Source organism: Lissotriton helveticus, chromosome 7 (genome assembly GCF_964261635.1).
Source record: "Lissotriton helveticus chromosome 7, aLisHel1.1, whole genome shotgun sequence".
NCBI lineage: Eukaryota > Metazoa > Chordata > Amphibia > Caudata > Salamandridae > Lissotriton > Lissotriton helveticus.
In genome coordinates, this window is record NC_136068.1 from 1,586,399,995 (window position 1) to 1,586,417,861 (window position 17,867).

The following is a 17,867-nucleotide window of genomic DNA, read 5'->3' on the forward strand; positions in this document are numbered from 1 at the left end:
TGGGACTTATGCCCTCTACCTTTACATGCCTCTATATCGATGCCTGCCTCCTATTTTCAGATCGGACACCATTAATTCTCCTCTGTCCAAGGCCCGGGACTCTGACACGCCCTCTGCATCCTGTACAAAGACCTCACAAGTTCTGTGTGAAGGCACTAGACTCGCAGCATCTACCCATGGCTTGAGCACTCATATCCCTTACAAAATACACATTATAACGTGTTGCTCTCCCCCATCCATGTATGAAGCCATCACAACGAGTAAGATGCTGAAAACCTTTATTTCTTGAAACATGCTGACAAGCACAACTGCTGCAGGTAGCCTGGATACATATAGAAGAACCCTGTCCCACACATGCCTTCAGATGATGTCATAGTCGTGTAAATAATGGAAGAATGCAGGTTCGGTGGGAGTGGGTGCAGCAGGCTGGGGTTCGCTCTTGTGGGGCTTAGCTGCTCTCCCCCAGGGTGTGCTTGTCGAACAGGTACTCGCCCATGCCATTCTGGGGCACGCCCAGGCGCTTCAGGTTGGTGATGTAATCTCCAAGTTCTTTGATGGCCTTCACCTGTTCCTCCAGGTACTCTGACTCCAGGAAGTCACAGAGCTGTGAAAAGAGACAAAACCAGGGTATGTGAATAAAGAAACAGAAAGAGGTTGAAAACACATGGCTGAAAGTATGGCAGAGTGATCCGGAAGGAAAAGAGTAGGACTGGTGTTGAAAATCCAATGTAGGAAAGAATTGATTACGGGTAGGGGACGAGTCAGTGAGCTTATAAATAGGTAACAAGCTTCTTTACACAGGGCAGCCCACCAGTACTGTGGATAACCGACCACTGCAATGCCTTTGGTGGGGTGGGGGAGGGGGGGAGCGTGTAAGCCTATGAAGTTTCGTTTTTAAGCGACAATGCTAAAGCTTACATCGCATAGAGTCGCTTGAATTGGCTGGCATTGAAAAAGATGGAGCTTATTAGTGTGCTGGCAACAAAAGACTGGTCTGTCATTGGCCTCACGGCGTGTATTACATAAGACGTTTTCAGGTTGCAACAGATTGAGTGAGGTGACTGGACATTGCTCATCTCCGTGCTGTTATCGCCAACAACAGTCCTGGGATCTAGTCGCCCCCCTCAGAAAGATCAAGGCGATCCGCCCTTACGACGCGCACAAATGGTTCTCTCCTGAGCTTAAAACACTCAAACTCGACCTCAGGCGGTCGGAACGCCATTGGAGACGGAATTATTGTCCCTCTCTGCGCGCCAAATACAAACTACTTCTCACTGAATATAAAAAAGCGATCCTAGTGGCTAAAACCGCATATTTCACTGAGAGAGTAGCCCTCTCGGCCAACAAATCTCGCGAAATCTTTTCTTTGGTTCACAATCTTGCCACCTCTGATCGCTCCACTCCTAGCTTGGTCCCCGCACAGTCCCTCTGTTCCTCACTTAATGACTTTTTTATCGACAAGATAGTGAAGATTAAGGCCAACATCCCTAGCGTGCCTCAACCCTGCCCCACCCGTCCCTCCCCCCCTCCCTCTTCCTCCCTCGCTCTTTTCCCCCCCATCTCCACTGATCTATTTCTAAAACTTTTGGTCAAGGTCAAGTCTGGCTCTCCTGCAGACTGCGCGCCGGCACGCATTCTTAAAACTCTTTTGACCAACTGTCCTGCCCCCCCTCTTGCCCTTCTTAACTCCTCTTTGGCTCTTGGTTCTGTCCCTTCTCTCTTTAAATCCGCTATAGTCCTCCCTATTCTAAAAAAAACTGGTCTGGATCCCTCCCTCCCCTCTAACTTCCGACCCATTTCTCTTCTTCCCTATCTCGGCAAGATCCTTGAAGCCTATGTCACCTCCTGCCTCTCCACTTACATAGAGGAGAACGGCCTCCTTGCATCCCATCAGGCGGGATTTCGCCCGGGCCACTCCACGGAAATGGTGGTCCTCGCAGTTTTGGACGAGCTCAAGGGAAAGTCCGATTCTAACCTCCCCCAAGCTCTGGTCCTCCTCGATCTGTCCGCTGCGTTTGACACGGTTGACCACTCCATTCTTTTCGACCGTGTCAGCGCAGCGGGCATTCGGGGCGCGGCGTTCTCCTGGCTTGCGTCCTTCCTTCGGGATAGGTCCCAGGCAGTTCATCTCCACGGTTTCTCTGCCCCTCCCCGTCCAGTCACTTGTGGTGTTCCCCAAGGTTCCTCTCTGTCCCCCCTTCTTTTCAATCTCTATATCCATCCCCTCATCACCTCTCTCCTTGAGCTGGGGGTCTCTGTGTACAACTACGCAGATGACCTCCAGCTCGTTTTCGATCTTTCTTCTACCCCTGATTCTCTCCCCAAGTTCTGTTCCACCTTAGTTTTTATTTCTGACTGGATGAGCGCCAATCACTTGAAGCTCAATCCAGACAAGACGGAACTTGTCCTCACTGGTGGTCCCTCGAACCCTTGGTCTCCTGCACACTGGCCCCTTTCTTTTGGTCCCCCCTTGTGCCTGCCTCCTCTGTTCGCACCCTTATTATTATTATTATTATTAACCGGATTTTGTAAAGCGCAAACAACCCGAAGGCCTCGTAGCGCTAAGTACCGTCATACTAAAAGAAAAAAGGGATCAGATGAACAGGTGGGTTTTTAAATTCCTCCGGAATTTTGAGAGGCTAGGTTCACTGCGGAGGAAGGTGGGCAGAGAATTCCATTCTTTAGCGGCGTTCCATGAGAAGGAGCGCCCGCCCCATCTGGCCCGTCTGATTTTATTGACAGTCGCCAGGAAGGCAGTACTGGATCTTAAGGACCTGTGTGGAAGGTAGGGTTTAGCCAAGGAGCAGATCATAGTAGGGGCATTTTTCCACATAGCTTTGTGCATAAAGCAGAGAGACTTAAACAGCACTCTGGCCCTGATCGGAAGCCAATGCAATTTTCTGAGGGCAGTGCTAGCTGAGTCTCGTTTATTGAGGTCTAACAAAAGACGAGCTGCAGCATTTTGGGTTACCTGTAGCTTTTTAATTGTAAAGGCAGGGGCACCTAAGTATAGAGAATTCCCGTAATCTAGGCGGGACAGAATGATGGCTTGAACCATTATTCTGCGGGCTTCAAAAGGGAGAAGGGGCAGCACCTTTCTCAGCATACGCATTAGCCCAAAGCATGTAGCAGAGAGAGTGGTAGCTTGCTGCATGAAGCTGAGGTTGGAATCGAGCCAAATGCCTAAGCTCTTTATATGGCATTTTGATTGAGGCATAGGGCCCATACATGGTGGCCAGTCTAGCAAAGGAATGGGAATGGTTGGGTTGCCTAACACCATAAGCTCAGTTTTCTCGCCATTTAATTTTAAATGCGAGGTTGACATCCACTGAGCCACAGCTATCAGGCAGTTACTTAGATTGGATGAGGATGGAGCTGCCTGATTCAAAGACACGACTAATTGCGTGTCATCGGCGTAAGTTATTATGTCCAGGCCGAAAGAATGGACTATATCAGCCAACGGCTGCATATAAATATTAAAAAGAGTAGGGCTCAATGAAGAGCCCTGAGGTACACCCCGATCCAAGGGCCAGACTTTGGAATAGATAGTACCCTCAACTACCCTAAAAGAACGGTTCTCCAGAAATGACTGGAGCCAAAGCATGGCCTTCCCCGAGATTCCCATCTGGTTGAGGCGATGAAGAAGAATGCTGGTGTTAACGGTGTCGAAGGCGGCACTAAGGTCAAGCAACATGATTGCTGTAGTGCCGCCTTGATCCATTTGCTTCCTGGCCAGCTCAGTTACCGCCAGGAGAGCCGCTTCAGTTCCAAGTTTTGGACGAAAGCCAGCTTGGGAATCGTGGAGGAGATGATTGTTCTCTAAAAATTGAGTGATAACCGAGTTGGTGTGTTTTTCAAGGAGTTTGCTGATCCATGGAAGGAGGGAAATAGGCCGATAATTGGCCATGTTTTCCGGATCCAGAGTGGGTTTTTTCAGCAATGCCTTAACCTGTGCACATTTCCATGCAGTAGGAACTGTACCTGTGGAAATGGAGGTGTTTAGTATGTTAAGGATTACAGGTTTGACTATGTTCTCAATTTTTACTATCTGAGAGGGTGGGGCAGGGTCTGTGGGGGATCCTGATTTTATTTTCGTCATGATAACTGCAAGTGAGTCTTCATCCAGCAAAGGGAACTCAACTAATTTTGGGGTCGTGAGGTTGAATGAACTGGTTCCCAAGTCCTGGGGTAGAATAGGTGACTGAAAGGCAGAGGCAATTTTTTGTATTTTCCCGTAAAAATACTCAGCTTGACTCTCACATCGAGCCTGGGCTTTACTGGGGTCAGCGGGAACCAGGGGAGTATCAATCAGGAATTTTGCTATTTGGAAGATTTCTCTGGCGGAGTTGGAGGCGGTTGAAATTTTTTCCTCGAAGTATAATGTTTTAGTTCGACTAATTTCTAATTTGTATTTTTTAATAGCTTCAAGATGCAAGGTTTTATCTGCCTTACTACGAGAGATCCTCCAATTTCTTTCGAATTTTCTGCACGCCCTTTTTAGTTCTTTAAGATGGGGGGTATACCAAGGTGAACTCTTGGATTTTGTTTTTTCTTTGAGGGCCTTAATAGGTGCAATAGTATCCAAGGCTGAGCACAGCCATTTGGTATAGTTCTCATATTGCTGTGCTGGGTCAATCGCTCTTAAGGGGGGGGCAGCCGAAAGCAGGTTAGCCCATTGGTCTGGAGAAACTTTAGACCAGTCTCTTCCAGTTAAGGTGGTGCGAGAGGGGGGCTGTAATGGTGTCGCTGGAGTCCACTGAATAGATATTAAATAGTGGTCGGTCCAGGTAAGAGGTAGTGGAGTTGCTACTTTCAGTCTGGTATCATTACTAAGAACACCATCAAGAAGGTGGCCCTTTTCGTGCGTGGGCTCAAAGCCCTTTAATGTGATCTGAAGGGCTGCCATACTATCCAGAAATGCCTTGGCCGTGGGCCGTGGGGTTGTTAGGTTGGTATTAAAGTCAGTCATGACTTATCCATGCACAGTCAGATCAGCTCCGTCGTGTCCTCCTGTTTTCTGTCTCTTCATTTAATTCGGAAAATCTCACGGTTCTTTTCCTCCGATGCACTCAAAACCATAGTCATGGCCCTTGTTACCTCCCGCCTTGACTATGGTAATGGCCTGTACGTGGGCATACCTGCCTACGAATCCCGCCGTTTACAGGCCATTCAAAACCAAGCTGCTCGCCTTATCCTTTCCCTTCCTAAATCTTCTCACATCACCCCGGCTCTCAAGTCCCTTCACTGGCTTCCTGTCCGTTTCAGATCCTTCTTCAAATTGGCCTGCTTAGCTTTTCGAGCTCACTCCCGCTCCGCTCCCTTGTTCATCACTTCCCTCGTCTCCTCTCATGCCCCTAGTCGCACTCTTCATTCCTCCTCTCTTTCTCTTCTGCACATCCCTCGCTTCCGTAAATCCAGAACGGGGGGCACCCGGTTCTCAGTCCTGGCCCCCCAGTTCTGGAACAGTCTTCCTCTCTCCATCCGTTCCATCCCCATCTACACCCATTTCCGCAAAGCCCTCAAAACTTTCCTTTTCTCCCTGGCATTCCCTTCCTAGTCTCCCTGGGTCTCCTCTGTTGAGTTCTGATCAGGTCCCCAGCTCCAGGAAGCCGCTTGGTCGCAGTGCGCTCTATTAAATATTTTATTCATTCATTCATTCATTCATAGTACTGCAGCATTCCTCCACACAAAGGAGAAAAGGCATTTTTCTGGCCTTGGAGTGAACCATTAGGTGGCTCCCTTACAGGTGCACCAGCCGTGGCATTGGTGCAATGGCATATACCATATAAGGCTGTGTCTTCATCGATATTTCATTTTATTATATCGTCAGTATTATACCTATATTTTATTCTGTACATGTTTGTAAACCACACTGATTATATCGTTAGTATTATACCTATATTTTATTCTGTACATATTTTATTCTGTACATGTAAGTGTTATTCATGTATGCACCAATTACTACCTCATATACTTTGGCTGCTCATTAATGTCACTGATGTTTCATGCAACCGGGTAGTAGTGTATGCGTTTGTATTCTGCTCCCGTATACCATTATTGTGCACCCTACATCCGTGCAACTCGCACCCACGGCAACTCTTATCCCTGTTGGCATTAACTACTAATGCATATACTTTGGCTGCCCACTAGTGTCACTTCCATTCCTTGCAACCGGCGATTACTGGGCATTCTCCCACACCTACCTACTTCGTCATCCCAACATGGAGCTCATCGGCAAGCACACATATAGAATCACCTACCCACCCACACTCACCAAAAAAGCCGCCAAACGCTTTAAACACAACTTACTGAGGTCCCACCCTGAAACTCCCTTTGCAGACACCTACTTCTCACCGGTTAATGGTGCCGCAAACATTGATATCATCTTCCACACCACACGCAGAGCTCAATGGAGAAACACGTTCCTCTCTTTACTCACCGTCTCCAACTCCAGGAAATCCACCCATGGCCGAACACTCTCCATCACACCATCCCAACGCTTCCCGGGCAGAACAACGATCACTATCTATAACAACGGGATTGTCCTAATCCAATCCACAGACAGGAACCTGGAACTACTAGACAACCTGTTCCCCACTTTCTTACAGCACATCTCCAATCCGCAGACCCCCACTCATAGCACTCGCAGTCCGATCACCCTTGACCTCACAGCCCCCAACCATAACCATTCTAATCTAGCTCAGTCCCTACATGACACGCACCTCTCCTCTACCCCCGGCACCTCCGTCATCTACCCACCTACTGCAGCCACCTCACACTCCTCAATCACAGACTTAGATCTCTCCCCCACATTCACCAGCCACACCCTCTCCCCCCCCACCAACACCTTGACCTCCATTCATACCACTCCCATTCCTTTCACCCCTGACACCACAGCCCCCTAAGACAACGCCTCTAATCTAGCTCAGCCCCAAAAAGACACGCACCTCTCCTCTACCACCGGCACCTTAGTCACGCACCCATCTACTGTTGCTACCCCACACCCCTCAATCACAGACACAGATCTTTCCCCCACACACACCAACCGTACCCCCTCCCCCCTTTCACCAGCCCACATTCCCATTCTCTTCACCCATGACACCACAACTCCCACCCACAATACGCCTAACCGAATTCAGCACCAGACCGACACGCAAACAGACAAACCCCACCCCTTATCCCCCCATTCTCAGCCCCCGCTTCCACCCATTAACTAACCACACAGAACACGCCTCTATCAACTCAACTCCGCCTCCTCAAAAAAGATCCACACACAATACCACTCCCCCCCCATTCTCACCCCCACTACCCTTCATGCGCCCCCATCACCACTAACATACGCCCATCCTCCACCATGCACTCGCCGCCCACCACTAATACCCTCTTCCATACCTCCAACCTCCCCCATGGGTCATCCACCCCCAACACTCCAATCCCTACCACCAACACACATCCCACACTTGACTACATTATGGCCTCCCTCCTCCAGCTCAAAGAAGACATTCACATCATCAAACAACTACACTGCACGCATTCCAGTCACTCCTCACCCACCACCCTCCTCAAGCTCCAAGAAGACATTCACATCATCAAACAATTACTCTGCACACACCCCAGACGCCCCTCACCCGCCTTCAACAGCACCACCCTTCCCAACAGGACTTCCACCCGGTCGGTTGACTCTTGCACTCAGCGCCCCCCGCACTGGACTTCAATCCCTGTCCGAAATCGTGAAAACCATCCCCATCGCTCCTGCAACCCACTATCGGACCTCGACACAGTCACCCTCCTCCGCTCCTACGACCCATCTCCCCTTAACAACATACCCACCACCCTCCGCGCCATTCCAACGATTCATCCTAATCCCCTTAGACCCCCCACACTAAACAACAGAATTTCTATCCTTAGTAACCTGAGAAAAGTCCCCCTCTCTCTAGAACACCCTTCCACCCTCGACACACCCCGTCTCAAATGCACCCTCCTCAACTGCAGATCGGCCCCTAGGCACTCCTCTGCAATCGCTGATCTCATCTTAACACTGGACCTTGACCTAATCGTCTTAACTGAAACGTGGCTAACTGAATCTTCTACACCTATAATGGACATACTGGTTCCCCCCAGCTACCACATCACTAGACTAGACAGGGTGGGTCAAAAAGGTGGTGGAATCGCATGTATACACAGGAGTAACCTCTCTGTCCAGAAAGTAACCTCTCCCTCCCTACCCTCCCCAACATCCTTTGAATACATCTGCCTCGATAATATCAGTGAGGGCAAACCGATATGCTCTCTTCACGGCATTTACCACCCACCAGGGGATAACCTTACCTTCTCGCAACAAATCATGGATCTGATCACAACAAATTCAGGGCGACAACTCACACAAATATACCTTGGTGACTTCAACCTCCACTGGAACGATCATAATGACGCGGTGGTAAATAGTCTTAAAAACTTCCTCGATGCCCTTGACCTCTCCCAAATATGCAACAGCCCGACCCACGAGAAAGGCTCTATCATTGACCTCATCATCTCCAAAGAGGACTCTATCCAACTTGAATCTATCCAACCGTGTGACTGGTCAGATCATCATATTGTCACATTCTTCGTCAATGAAAAAGTCAAATTTAACCCAGTTCAATCCTGCAAGCCTAAAGTCTGGAAAAGAGACCTGAAAAAACTCAACCCAAACTCTCTACCCCCCAACAGCTGCAACCTCTTACTGCCCCCTACTGGCGTTACGGATGTCCAATCCTTGACGGATCACTATCTCAACGCTATGACCTCTATAGTTAATGAACCTGCACCTATGCAGCTAAAAAGAGCCTTCACAAAAATGTCCAATCCTTGGTACGACGGGAGTCTCAATGAGGAGAGACGGGCCATGCGAATGGCAGAGCGCACCTGGAGATCAGCCCCCTCCGCACTGCACTTAAAAACGTTGAAGAAAAAGAGAAACGCCTACTTCAGGAAAATAAAACGCTCAAAATCGAATTTCTTCAGCCGTCAACTGGACCAAGCCAAAAATCGTCCGAGAAAGCTGTTTGAGCTAATCAGAACACAATCCAAGGAACAACCCCAACCACTCAGCACTTTGGGCGAAGCACCCTCCTGTGAAGACTTCGCCTCTTTCTTCATCCAAAAAACCGAAACCATAAAAAACGATCTCCTCATTGACGTAACTCTCTACCCCAAAGACCACTGCACAGCACCCACTGAACCAAAAAACAATGCTACATGGTCATCCTTTGTCACCTATTCGGAAGAAGAAATTGGTAGTCTCCTCAGCACTGTGAAACCAGCCAATCACCTCACGGACCCACTTCCTGCCAACGCTGTCAAAGACCTTACCCCGTCGCTCCTCCCACTCTGGACTAAAATTATCAACAGTTCACTTCTACAAGGGACCATCCCCGACCCCCTCAAAGTTGGACAAGTCACACCTCTACTAAAGAAACCCACAGCCGACCCCTCTGATCTAAATAATTACCGTCCCATAACCAATATTCCGACTCTTGCCAAATTGTTGGAAAAATGCGTTCAAATACAATTGACTAAACACATTAATAAGTTTGATCTACTCAATCCTCATCAATCAGGCTTCAGAGCAGATCACAGTACAGAAACTGCTATGACTCACATAATTGACGACGCCCTTCAAATCCTAGATCAAAACGATACCTGCCTCCTCATCCTTCTTGATCTCTCTTCTGCATTCGACACGGTCAAACATGAGAACTTACTCGATCTATTAAACACAAGAATGGGTATATCTGGAACTGTGCTCAATTGGTTAACGTCCTTTCTACACAACAGATCGCAGACTTCAAGAGTAACAATTTGATGTCTTCGCCAATACCTGTATCGCTAGGCGTCCACAAGGATCCTCCCTATCCCCAACTTTGTTTAACCTAGTTATGGAACCTCTCACGACCTTGCTACAAGCATCCAATGTTCACTTCCACATGTACGCCGATGACACCCAACTTTATCTCAAATTACAATCACCCAAAGACATCATGCTCTTGAATTCAATGATCAGAAGCACCCAATCCTGGCTGGCTGCTAATCATCTCAAACTCAATGCTCTTAAAACAGAGTTCCTCTTGATCTCACCTCCCGCGAAGATCACTACCGCTCAAATCTGGCTTAAACACCTAACCGCACTCAATGTTCATCCCACCATCGTGGACTCAGCAAAATCTCTAGGCATAACACTTGACACCAACCTCAACATGCAGGAACACATCAACAAAGCAACTAAGGGTGCAAACTACCAGATCAATACCTTAAGGAAACTCAAACCCTTTCTTCCAGCCAAAGATTTCCAAACTGCGGTACAAGCACTAGTCATCCCGCGAATAGATTACGGCAGCATCGCCCTCTGCGGTCTCCCCCTAACTACTACGGCACCCATAAGAGCTTCTCTAAACGCCGCAGCGAGACTCATCACTGGATCAAAAAAACACTCACACATTTCCCCTGACCTGAAAGCCCTTAATTGGCTGCCTTTTGAAGCCAGAATACATCTGAAAATCGCCTGCTTGACGCACAAGGCTGTTCACCGGAGCTCACCCGGATACCTCGCCCAGAAGCTGACGATTTCTGGTGGCTCCAGAAATACTAGAGGCACAAACAATCTCTTGCTAAAGCCCCAAAGATTCCGCAAGGAAAAAACGTATAAACGCTCCTTCTCAGGAATGGCACCCAGGATCTGGAACTCACTTCCCCCTGAAACCAGGCTCATCTCCTCCACCATACTTTTTAAGAAAGAAGTAAAAGCTATCCTCATGGCTAAATACACCTGAATTATTATTGGGGTTGATATTTACAGACGCTGTACCATTCAGTTCTACTGATCTTTTTGCATTTTTTGTATGACTCATGTTATTGACCTACCGGAGGGTTTACGCTACCACGTATTTGTACTTGTATCATTATTGATGTATCTGTCTGACTATGGTACCTGAATGCTTACGCTACCACGTATTTGTACTTGTATTTGTATTTGTACTTGTATCATTATTGATGTATTTGTCTGACTATGCTCCCGCATGGACCTTCCACACCCCAATTGTTATCTATTCACGGGTTGGTCCTTTCGTCTGTAAAGCGCTCTGATATCTGCAAAGATCTTGTTCGCGCTATATAAAACTTTCAAAATAAATAAAATAAATAAGGCCTTTTGTGTGGTGTCTTACTGGGAGAAAGAACCTGGCAGCAATAAGCAGTAAATGGTTCCTAGACCAAGCTACGAGGAGATGGTGCCTTCTTTCAGGGTCTATCGGGTGACGGGGTCAGAAGAGTAGGGTGGAAGGAAGCTGGACCTGGGAAGTCCTTTGAAGGGTCTTCAGGTCTCCCCACGACAATGCAGTGCTCAGTGGAGGGTAAGGGGGAGAAGTGCATTGCGTCACTCATACACTAACCAAGTCCATAGTCCTAATGAAAAGTGAGCGCATGGACACTTACGTGGGGGTCGACTTTATCGGTGGCCACCTTGTGCAGGTCCAGCAGGGCCTGGTTGACGGTCTTCTCCAGCTGCAGGGCCGCCTGCGTGGCTTCCAGGGTGTTGCTCCACTCGTCACGGTCTGGTTTCTGTAATAGTTTTAGAGTGAGTTAGTTTAGCTTGGTTCCCCACAAGCTGTGACTGTGCTCATAGAAGAAGTGGTGAGGAGGGATTCAGGTGAGAACCAGTTAGGGAAACAGGATTAGCACAAGAGGTGATGGAAGATCCCAAAAAGGCACATACAGAAGACACTCCTGTGACCAGGCAGATCGCTCTGGATCTCTTGGTTCAGGTAGATTCCTTCTATGCAGGTACAAAGTGCAATTGGGATTATATTAGGACAACAAAAGCAAGCAATAAAAAGAATGTACCACACTGAGGATTCAATAGAAGGAAGTCGATTTAACTTTGCAGTAAATTTACTATTTTTGTAGTTGTCAATGTAATGATTACGGTTGGGATATCGGTTAAAATCAGATATAGGTTTAGGATTAACATGAAGATTAAAGTTAGATTTAGGTTCAGCACAAAGGTTTCTGTTAAGGTACAGCATAGAGTTGTACTAGGTCGAGGGTTAGCATCAGGGTAAAGTTAGAATGTGATTAATGGTTAGGTCTAAGGAAAGGAATGACGGAGTTGTAGTCCAAACCATAGAGTATCGAATATCAGTGGCCCTAGTATCGTGACCAAAACATCAAAAACAAAAATATTAAGGTGGTAAGTACTAATAGGTAAGTATATATTTACTATTCTTAACTCCACATCTAGGTACATTGGAGCTATTTCTATCGTCAAGAAAGACTTCCATACAGTTAGCTATAGAAAATATATACATACTTAACTGCCAATATTTTGGTCACAATATTGTGGCCACTCAGTATTTTAGACCCATACCAGATAGCAATGGGTGTATTGCGGAAGCACAGAACTAGGTTTACAGTTGGATGTAATTTGAGAGAATGAGCAATGAATTTTGTATACCAATGCAGTCCTCCTATACACTCACCTTGAGATCCTGCAGCACCACACGTCCCCCTCGCTTGTTCTGGTACTTCATGAACTTCTCGGCGTGCTCGCGCTCCTCGTGGCTCTGCTCCTTGAAGTACTTGGCCACGTGGCTCAGGGCCACATCGTCACGGTCAAAGAAGTAGGACTGGAGACAGAAAATAAGAGAGAATGTCAGAAGCCAATCACAGCATCGATTGAGTGAATGGTCACAGGGTGGTAGTCTCAAGGCAGTGTCCTTGAAACCTGGAATACGTCTCATTCCTCAGGGTCAATATCTCCTATTTTTGTTTAACTAAAATAGACTCTTATCGCTCTTCCTATTGGTTCAGTCCATTTGAACTCACAGAACTTATGCCCTTGAAACAATTAAAACAAATGAAAACCAGGAGTGTAAAAGTTGCATCATTGTGAGTTGGAGTCCTATGGGGATCTTTAGTGCATTCACTGTAGCCACCCTTTTTAAGTTTCACGGACAGTCTTTACAAGGGCAGTTTCTTTAGCACTTGCTAGGTTCATAATCTAAGTCTCTGAATAGTATACTGCCCCTAAAGATGAACTAAATTAATGGCTTTGCATTCCGACCCTAATCTGCCCTCTGATCTACTACTGTATTCCCTCTCAGACTTTGTGGAGGGCTTAAAATAATTCTGTTTGGCGTCTCACCGTATATTTCATGCAACTCATTTGCCCCCACAGTTTTGAGCATGGGTTTCAGTTTTTCACAAATTGTAATATATTCTGAAGGTGTAATCATACCACTTCTTTCTGACCCTATCACAGGGAGGGAGGTACAAGCAGACACTGATGGGAGTGCTGGTCCCAATCCATCATGGAGGCGGGGCAGGACGACAGATCTGCTTCCTGCACACCCGGATGCAGTATAAGCACATCAGAGGCCTTTGCTCTCCGACTGTGGCGCAGCAGACACAGAGGCAAGGACCTAGGGCCCTCCATGGCTACATCATCCTCTCTCCATGGACGAAGCACGAAGTACAGGGCTGGCGTGGACTTGCAGAAACATAATTAAGGCAGTGGGGTTGCGGTGGGAGGAGGAGAGAGAAAAGTACAACTAGAACTATAGATTTGAACTGCAATAATGAAGTAACTGTTCCTGCCCAGGGCTGCAGTAATTACTCCACTGGGCCTAGATTATCTCGAGCTTGACCCCCGTGGGAGTTTTCACTACTACCCATCTCTCAAGTTTTTATCCATTTGTCATTGTTGCAAACCCCACTCACCCCTACACGGTCAGAGCAATTATATTTACCAGGTTCATGCGTGAGGCGCTGATCTATTCTAGGCACTCTTCTCAAAGTCAGCCAACAGCAGCACTAAACAGCACTCCTGCCTGTGTCAACACGTCACTTCAGTGCACACATCCCACCAACGTCATTTACACAGGAGCTGCAGGTGGTCAAAGCACCACACAAAGCACCACACCCCCCAAAGCTACATGGCCCCTAGTGTAGAGATACCCGCTGAAGGTGGGTGCCATTCTGGCAGTCTGAGACAGGTGACAGCACCTACCGGCTGCACAAGCGACAGGCGTAGGGCTACACATGCACTGCCTAACAGCTTGCACTCACTATGGAGAAGGACAGAAAGCGCCTGTACTCAGCAAGGACCAGGGCACAAGTTGTGGGTACACGCAGGTGCACGGCATCCACCCACTGTTTTCATAGGGTGGACGCCACCCCCCCTAACAAGAAGTTGAGCTACACAGAAATATGCTGAACTTGTTCCGGTGTAATTTTCAGACACTGGGACACGTCCAGCAGTGCCTGCACGTTGTCTCCTTTCGATTCCCAGCAGCAATGTGCAGGCAGCGGGGGAGCTTTTTTTTCACCTCCAGCTGGGCCGAAGGTAAGGGGCCATCAAGCCTCCTTGTGTTTCAATATCCAGACTGGAGGCAGCCTGGAACCTCACACTTAAATGTAAATGTCACAGAGGCACACAAATTGCTATCTCTTTACAAGTACTTAAGAGAGGCAGCTTTTGCCTTTGTTCAGTCCCTGTATATAAGAGATACACGCACTGTAAGAATGTCTGGTGCGTTGGTCTCTCCCAGTATTTACACAAATAACAATTTCAGTAGCACTATTTTACTTCTTTGATAGTACTATGCAACTCAATGCAGGGTGTCAGAGCGCTTTACGTAACATACACATGATACATTGACAGTAGATCATGTACATGTGTACATCAATGTACAAGATGAGTTACATGAGACAGCGTAGATTACAAGGTGTAGGAGTCACATGTCCTTCATACCTCACTGTGGTCTCTTAGAAGGATTACAATTTATGAACTGCAGGTAACAAAAGGATCTCCGTGTTAAAAAGCAGTAACCCACTTTACTATCTACATAACATACAAATCTGTCATCTGCGTGTTAGATGATGTGCTTTGGAGGAAACACATTTGCCTTCTCTACTACTTTGATTCAAATCTTGGACTTTACAAAACACAGATCTCTCCAGCAAGTGCATTAACCACCAGAGTTATCTCACCATTATTACTAATCCCGGAGATTTTCTGGGCACCTTCGCAGCCGATGCATTAACCCAATCAAATATTTTAAAATGGAGACTTTGCAACCAATTAAGCATAAACAATCTACTAACATACTTCTCCTTGTTGCCAATTTCTTTGTGGTAGGGCTTAAAAAAAATAATGTATTAGTTGAGGCCCAGATTTTGCATCTGATTGCGCCACCTTTTTTGGTACAACCCCAACTCCAATTCTCATTTGTTAAATCTCATAATGCGCTTAAATGTAATCATGATATACCTGATAAACATATGTGTGGGCTCTTAATATCTGATGTCACTTCTTGTGATGTTACTTCCGGTGAGTTACTTCCTGTGATGTAACTTGCAATGTGATGGCACACGTTATGATTTCACTTGCATACTGCCTAACCTTGTTAGTCCTCCCCACTTCTGGGGACTTGTCCAGCCATGGACAGGTAGATATAGAAGGCGTATAGCTAGGTGTTGAGAGTGCAGGAATGACAGAACTTGCACTCACTACGGAGAGGAAGGACAAACAGACGGCGCCTGTACTCACCATGGACATGTAGACGTACGAGACGGACAGGTCGGTGTTAAACATGCAGTAAGGACAGACAGAGCGCACAATGCAGAGTAAAGCCGGACAGACGGCGCCTGTACTCACCATGGACAGGTAGACGTAGGAGGCGTACAGCTCGGTGTTGATCATGTGGTTGATGGCCGCCTCGCACTCGCGGTTGTAGTTCTGGCGCACCTGGGACTCCATGGCGTTGCTGATGGTGGGGTTGTTGGCGGTAGTTGTAGATGGATGAAAGATGGATAAAGTTTTCAGGCGAGCGCTGGACTCGGAGCCACGTTCCGTTCAAACACTGTTGAAGCAAGAACACAACTCAGAGCTGGGTCTGAGGAGAGAACCCCCCCGGAGCCTGTATTTATATCCGGAGGGGCGGTGGGAGAAGGGGACTGACAGCGCTACTCACCAATAAGAAGAGGCGCTCGTTCATCTGCACGTCATGCCTCTCATGGTGACTCGGCACTTTTCTTGCACATCATCCTAGTGCTTTGGAAACCCGAACACCTGATGCTCCCTTCTCATCCCGGCTCATATCTCGGCCTCGGGAGTGGCTTGACTCGTGTTTCTCTTCAGTAATCTGGCTCAATCTTGCCAGTGCAGGAGCAAGGGCAGCAGAACTGGAGTCAGCATAACTCAGCTGTTTTTAAAAACACGCGATGAAAATTGTCACCATCACTGTGACAGTCCAGTCCTATTGCATGTCTAATGGTGAAGAAGATCTTATAAGGTGGTTCTTCTGTCGGATGAACGTTCAGATCGGTCCCAGCAGACTTGTAAGCGCAGCGTGGAAACAGATCTCTGCAGGTGCCAAGGACACATCTGACGATTTGGGTGCATACATCATAAGGGTTGCTACTTCCCAGCCAGCTGGAGGTGAATTACCCCAAACGAGCCACCCCATCTGTTCGTAGCACAAGACCAATGCTAGGTGGGGTTAGGGCGATGGGATGTTCCCTCTCCATCTCATTATGCGGCACACCAAAGCAAATATATTTGCTCTTTTATGTGTTTTTTATGCAGTCGGTCAATAGTACCTAAGCATGCTATGGAGACAGGTCCCCGTGTTTGTCTGGTTTTGTCAGGGTTTACCAACACTGTGAGGACCAGTGCCATCAAAGTGTGGGCTAAATACACATCACACACACTTCCTACCATTTGGTCTGGACCATGTTGCGGTTACTGCTCTCCTCAAAGTAATGACAGGAAACATGAGATATACTTATGGAGTTTACTTGATGTACTTCCTCGAGCGACCCCTTTAGTCGAGGCCTCCCATCCAGTTGTCCTGGTTCAAATGACAACATTCTGAAAGCATCTCACGTGTTGTAACAAGGAACCTAACATGCTGAACGCTCCTTACAACAGACTCCACTTCCGGCCACCCCAGCAGCTAAACATATGTAGGATTGTGCCCAGGGCACAAGTCCCATAAAAAGAAGTGGGGGGACGGACCAAGTAAGACAGTATGCAAAATGACACCATGACCTCACGAGTCACGACATAGCGCTATAAAAGAAATAAAATAGTGCTATTTAAATTATTTGTGTAAATACTGGGACAGACCAACCCATCCGACAGTCTTACAGTGTCTGCATTTAATATATAGGGACACAGCAAAGGCAAAAGCATGCCTCTCTTAAGTACCTGTGAAGAGAAGGCAAGCTGCGTGCCATTGTTTCCCACTGCAAAATGTACATTTAAGTGTGAGGTTCCATGCCGCCCGAGTCAGCATATACAATTAAAAGGAGGCCTGATGGCCCCTTAACTTCGGCCCAGCTGGCGGTGAAAAAAGGCTCCCTCACTGCCTGCACATTGCTGCTGGGAATGGAAAGCAGACAACGTACAGGCACTGCGGAACGTGTCCCGGTGTCTTACACTGGGACAAATTCAACATATTTCTGTGAGGCCTAACTTCTTGGCAAGGGGGATGGCGTCCACCCTATGAAAATAGTGGGTAGACGCCGTTTACCTGCATGTACCCCCGCCTTGTGCCCCGATTGTGTTCTTTGTCTTTACACTTTAACACTGGCACAGTAGCGCAGGATATATAATTTCATCATCCTAAACTCAAGGGACGACTCCGCTTTTCATCCTTCCTACTGTTATAAAATGAAAACTTTTGAGCATGGTAATAGAACTACCTATAATTGAAAGTTCCATGAAAGAGAGAAATATCTACACAATGTTAATGCCAAGGGTTCTATTTACTAAGATTCTGCGCTTGCATTGCGCAAGACAACACGAAACATAGGGCCCGATTTATCAT

The 17,867-nt window shown here is 47.3% G+C and overlaps 1 protein-coding gene across 1 annotated transcript; it reads right to left on the reverse strand.

Annotated features, from left to right (window-relative positions):
* Nucleotides 1-261: 261 nt before the first annotated feature.
* LOC144770538 (ferritin heavy chain B-like) lies at nt 262-15,947 on the reverse strand. Its single transcript, XM_078655140.1, has 4 exons — nt 15,692-15,947; nt 12,513-12,659; nt 11,470-11,595; nt 262-604 (listed from the first exon to the last, which is right to left on the reverse strand). The coding sequence occupies exons 1-4, from the start codon at nt 15,791-15,793 to the stop codon at nt 449-451; spliced, it is 531 nt and encodes a 176-aa protein (XP_078511266.1). The 5' UTR covers nt 15,794-15,947; the 3' UTR covers nt 262-448.
* Between the last annotated feature and the right edge of the window lie 1,920 nt (nt 15,948-17,867).

Bases quoted from the DNA above. Each gene is read 5' to 3' on its own strand.
- LOC144770538 (XM_078655140.1), bottom strand. From the start codon at position 15,793: ATGGAGTCCCAGGTGCGCCAGAACTACAACCGCGAGTGCGAGGCGGCC. The intron at 12,660-15,691 runs GTGAGTACAGGC...TTCTGTCTCCAG, and splicing joins CCTACGTCTACCTGTCCATG to TCCTACTTCTTTGACCGTGA. The intron at 11,596-12,512 runs GTGAGTGTATAG...AAACTATTACAG, and splicing joins TGGTGCTGCAGGATCTCAAG to AAACCAGACCGTGACGAGTG.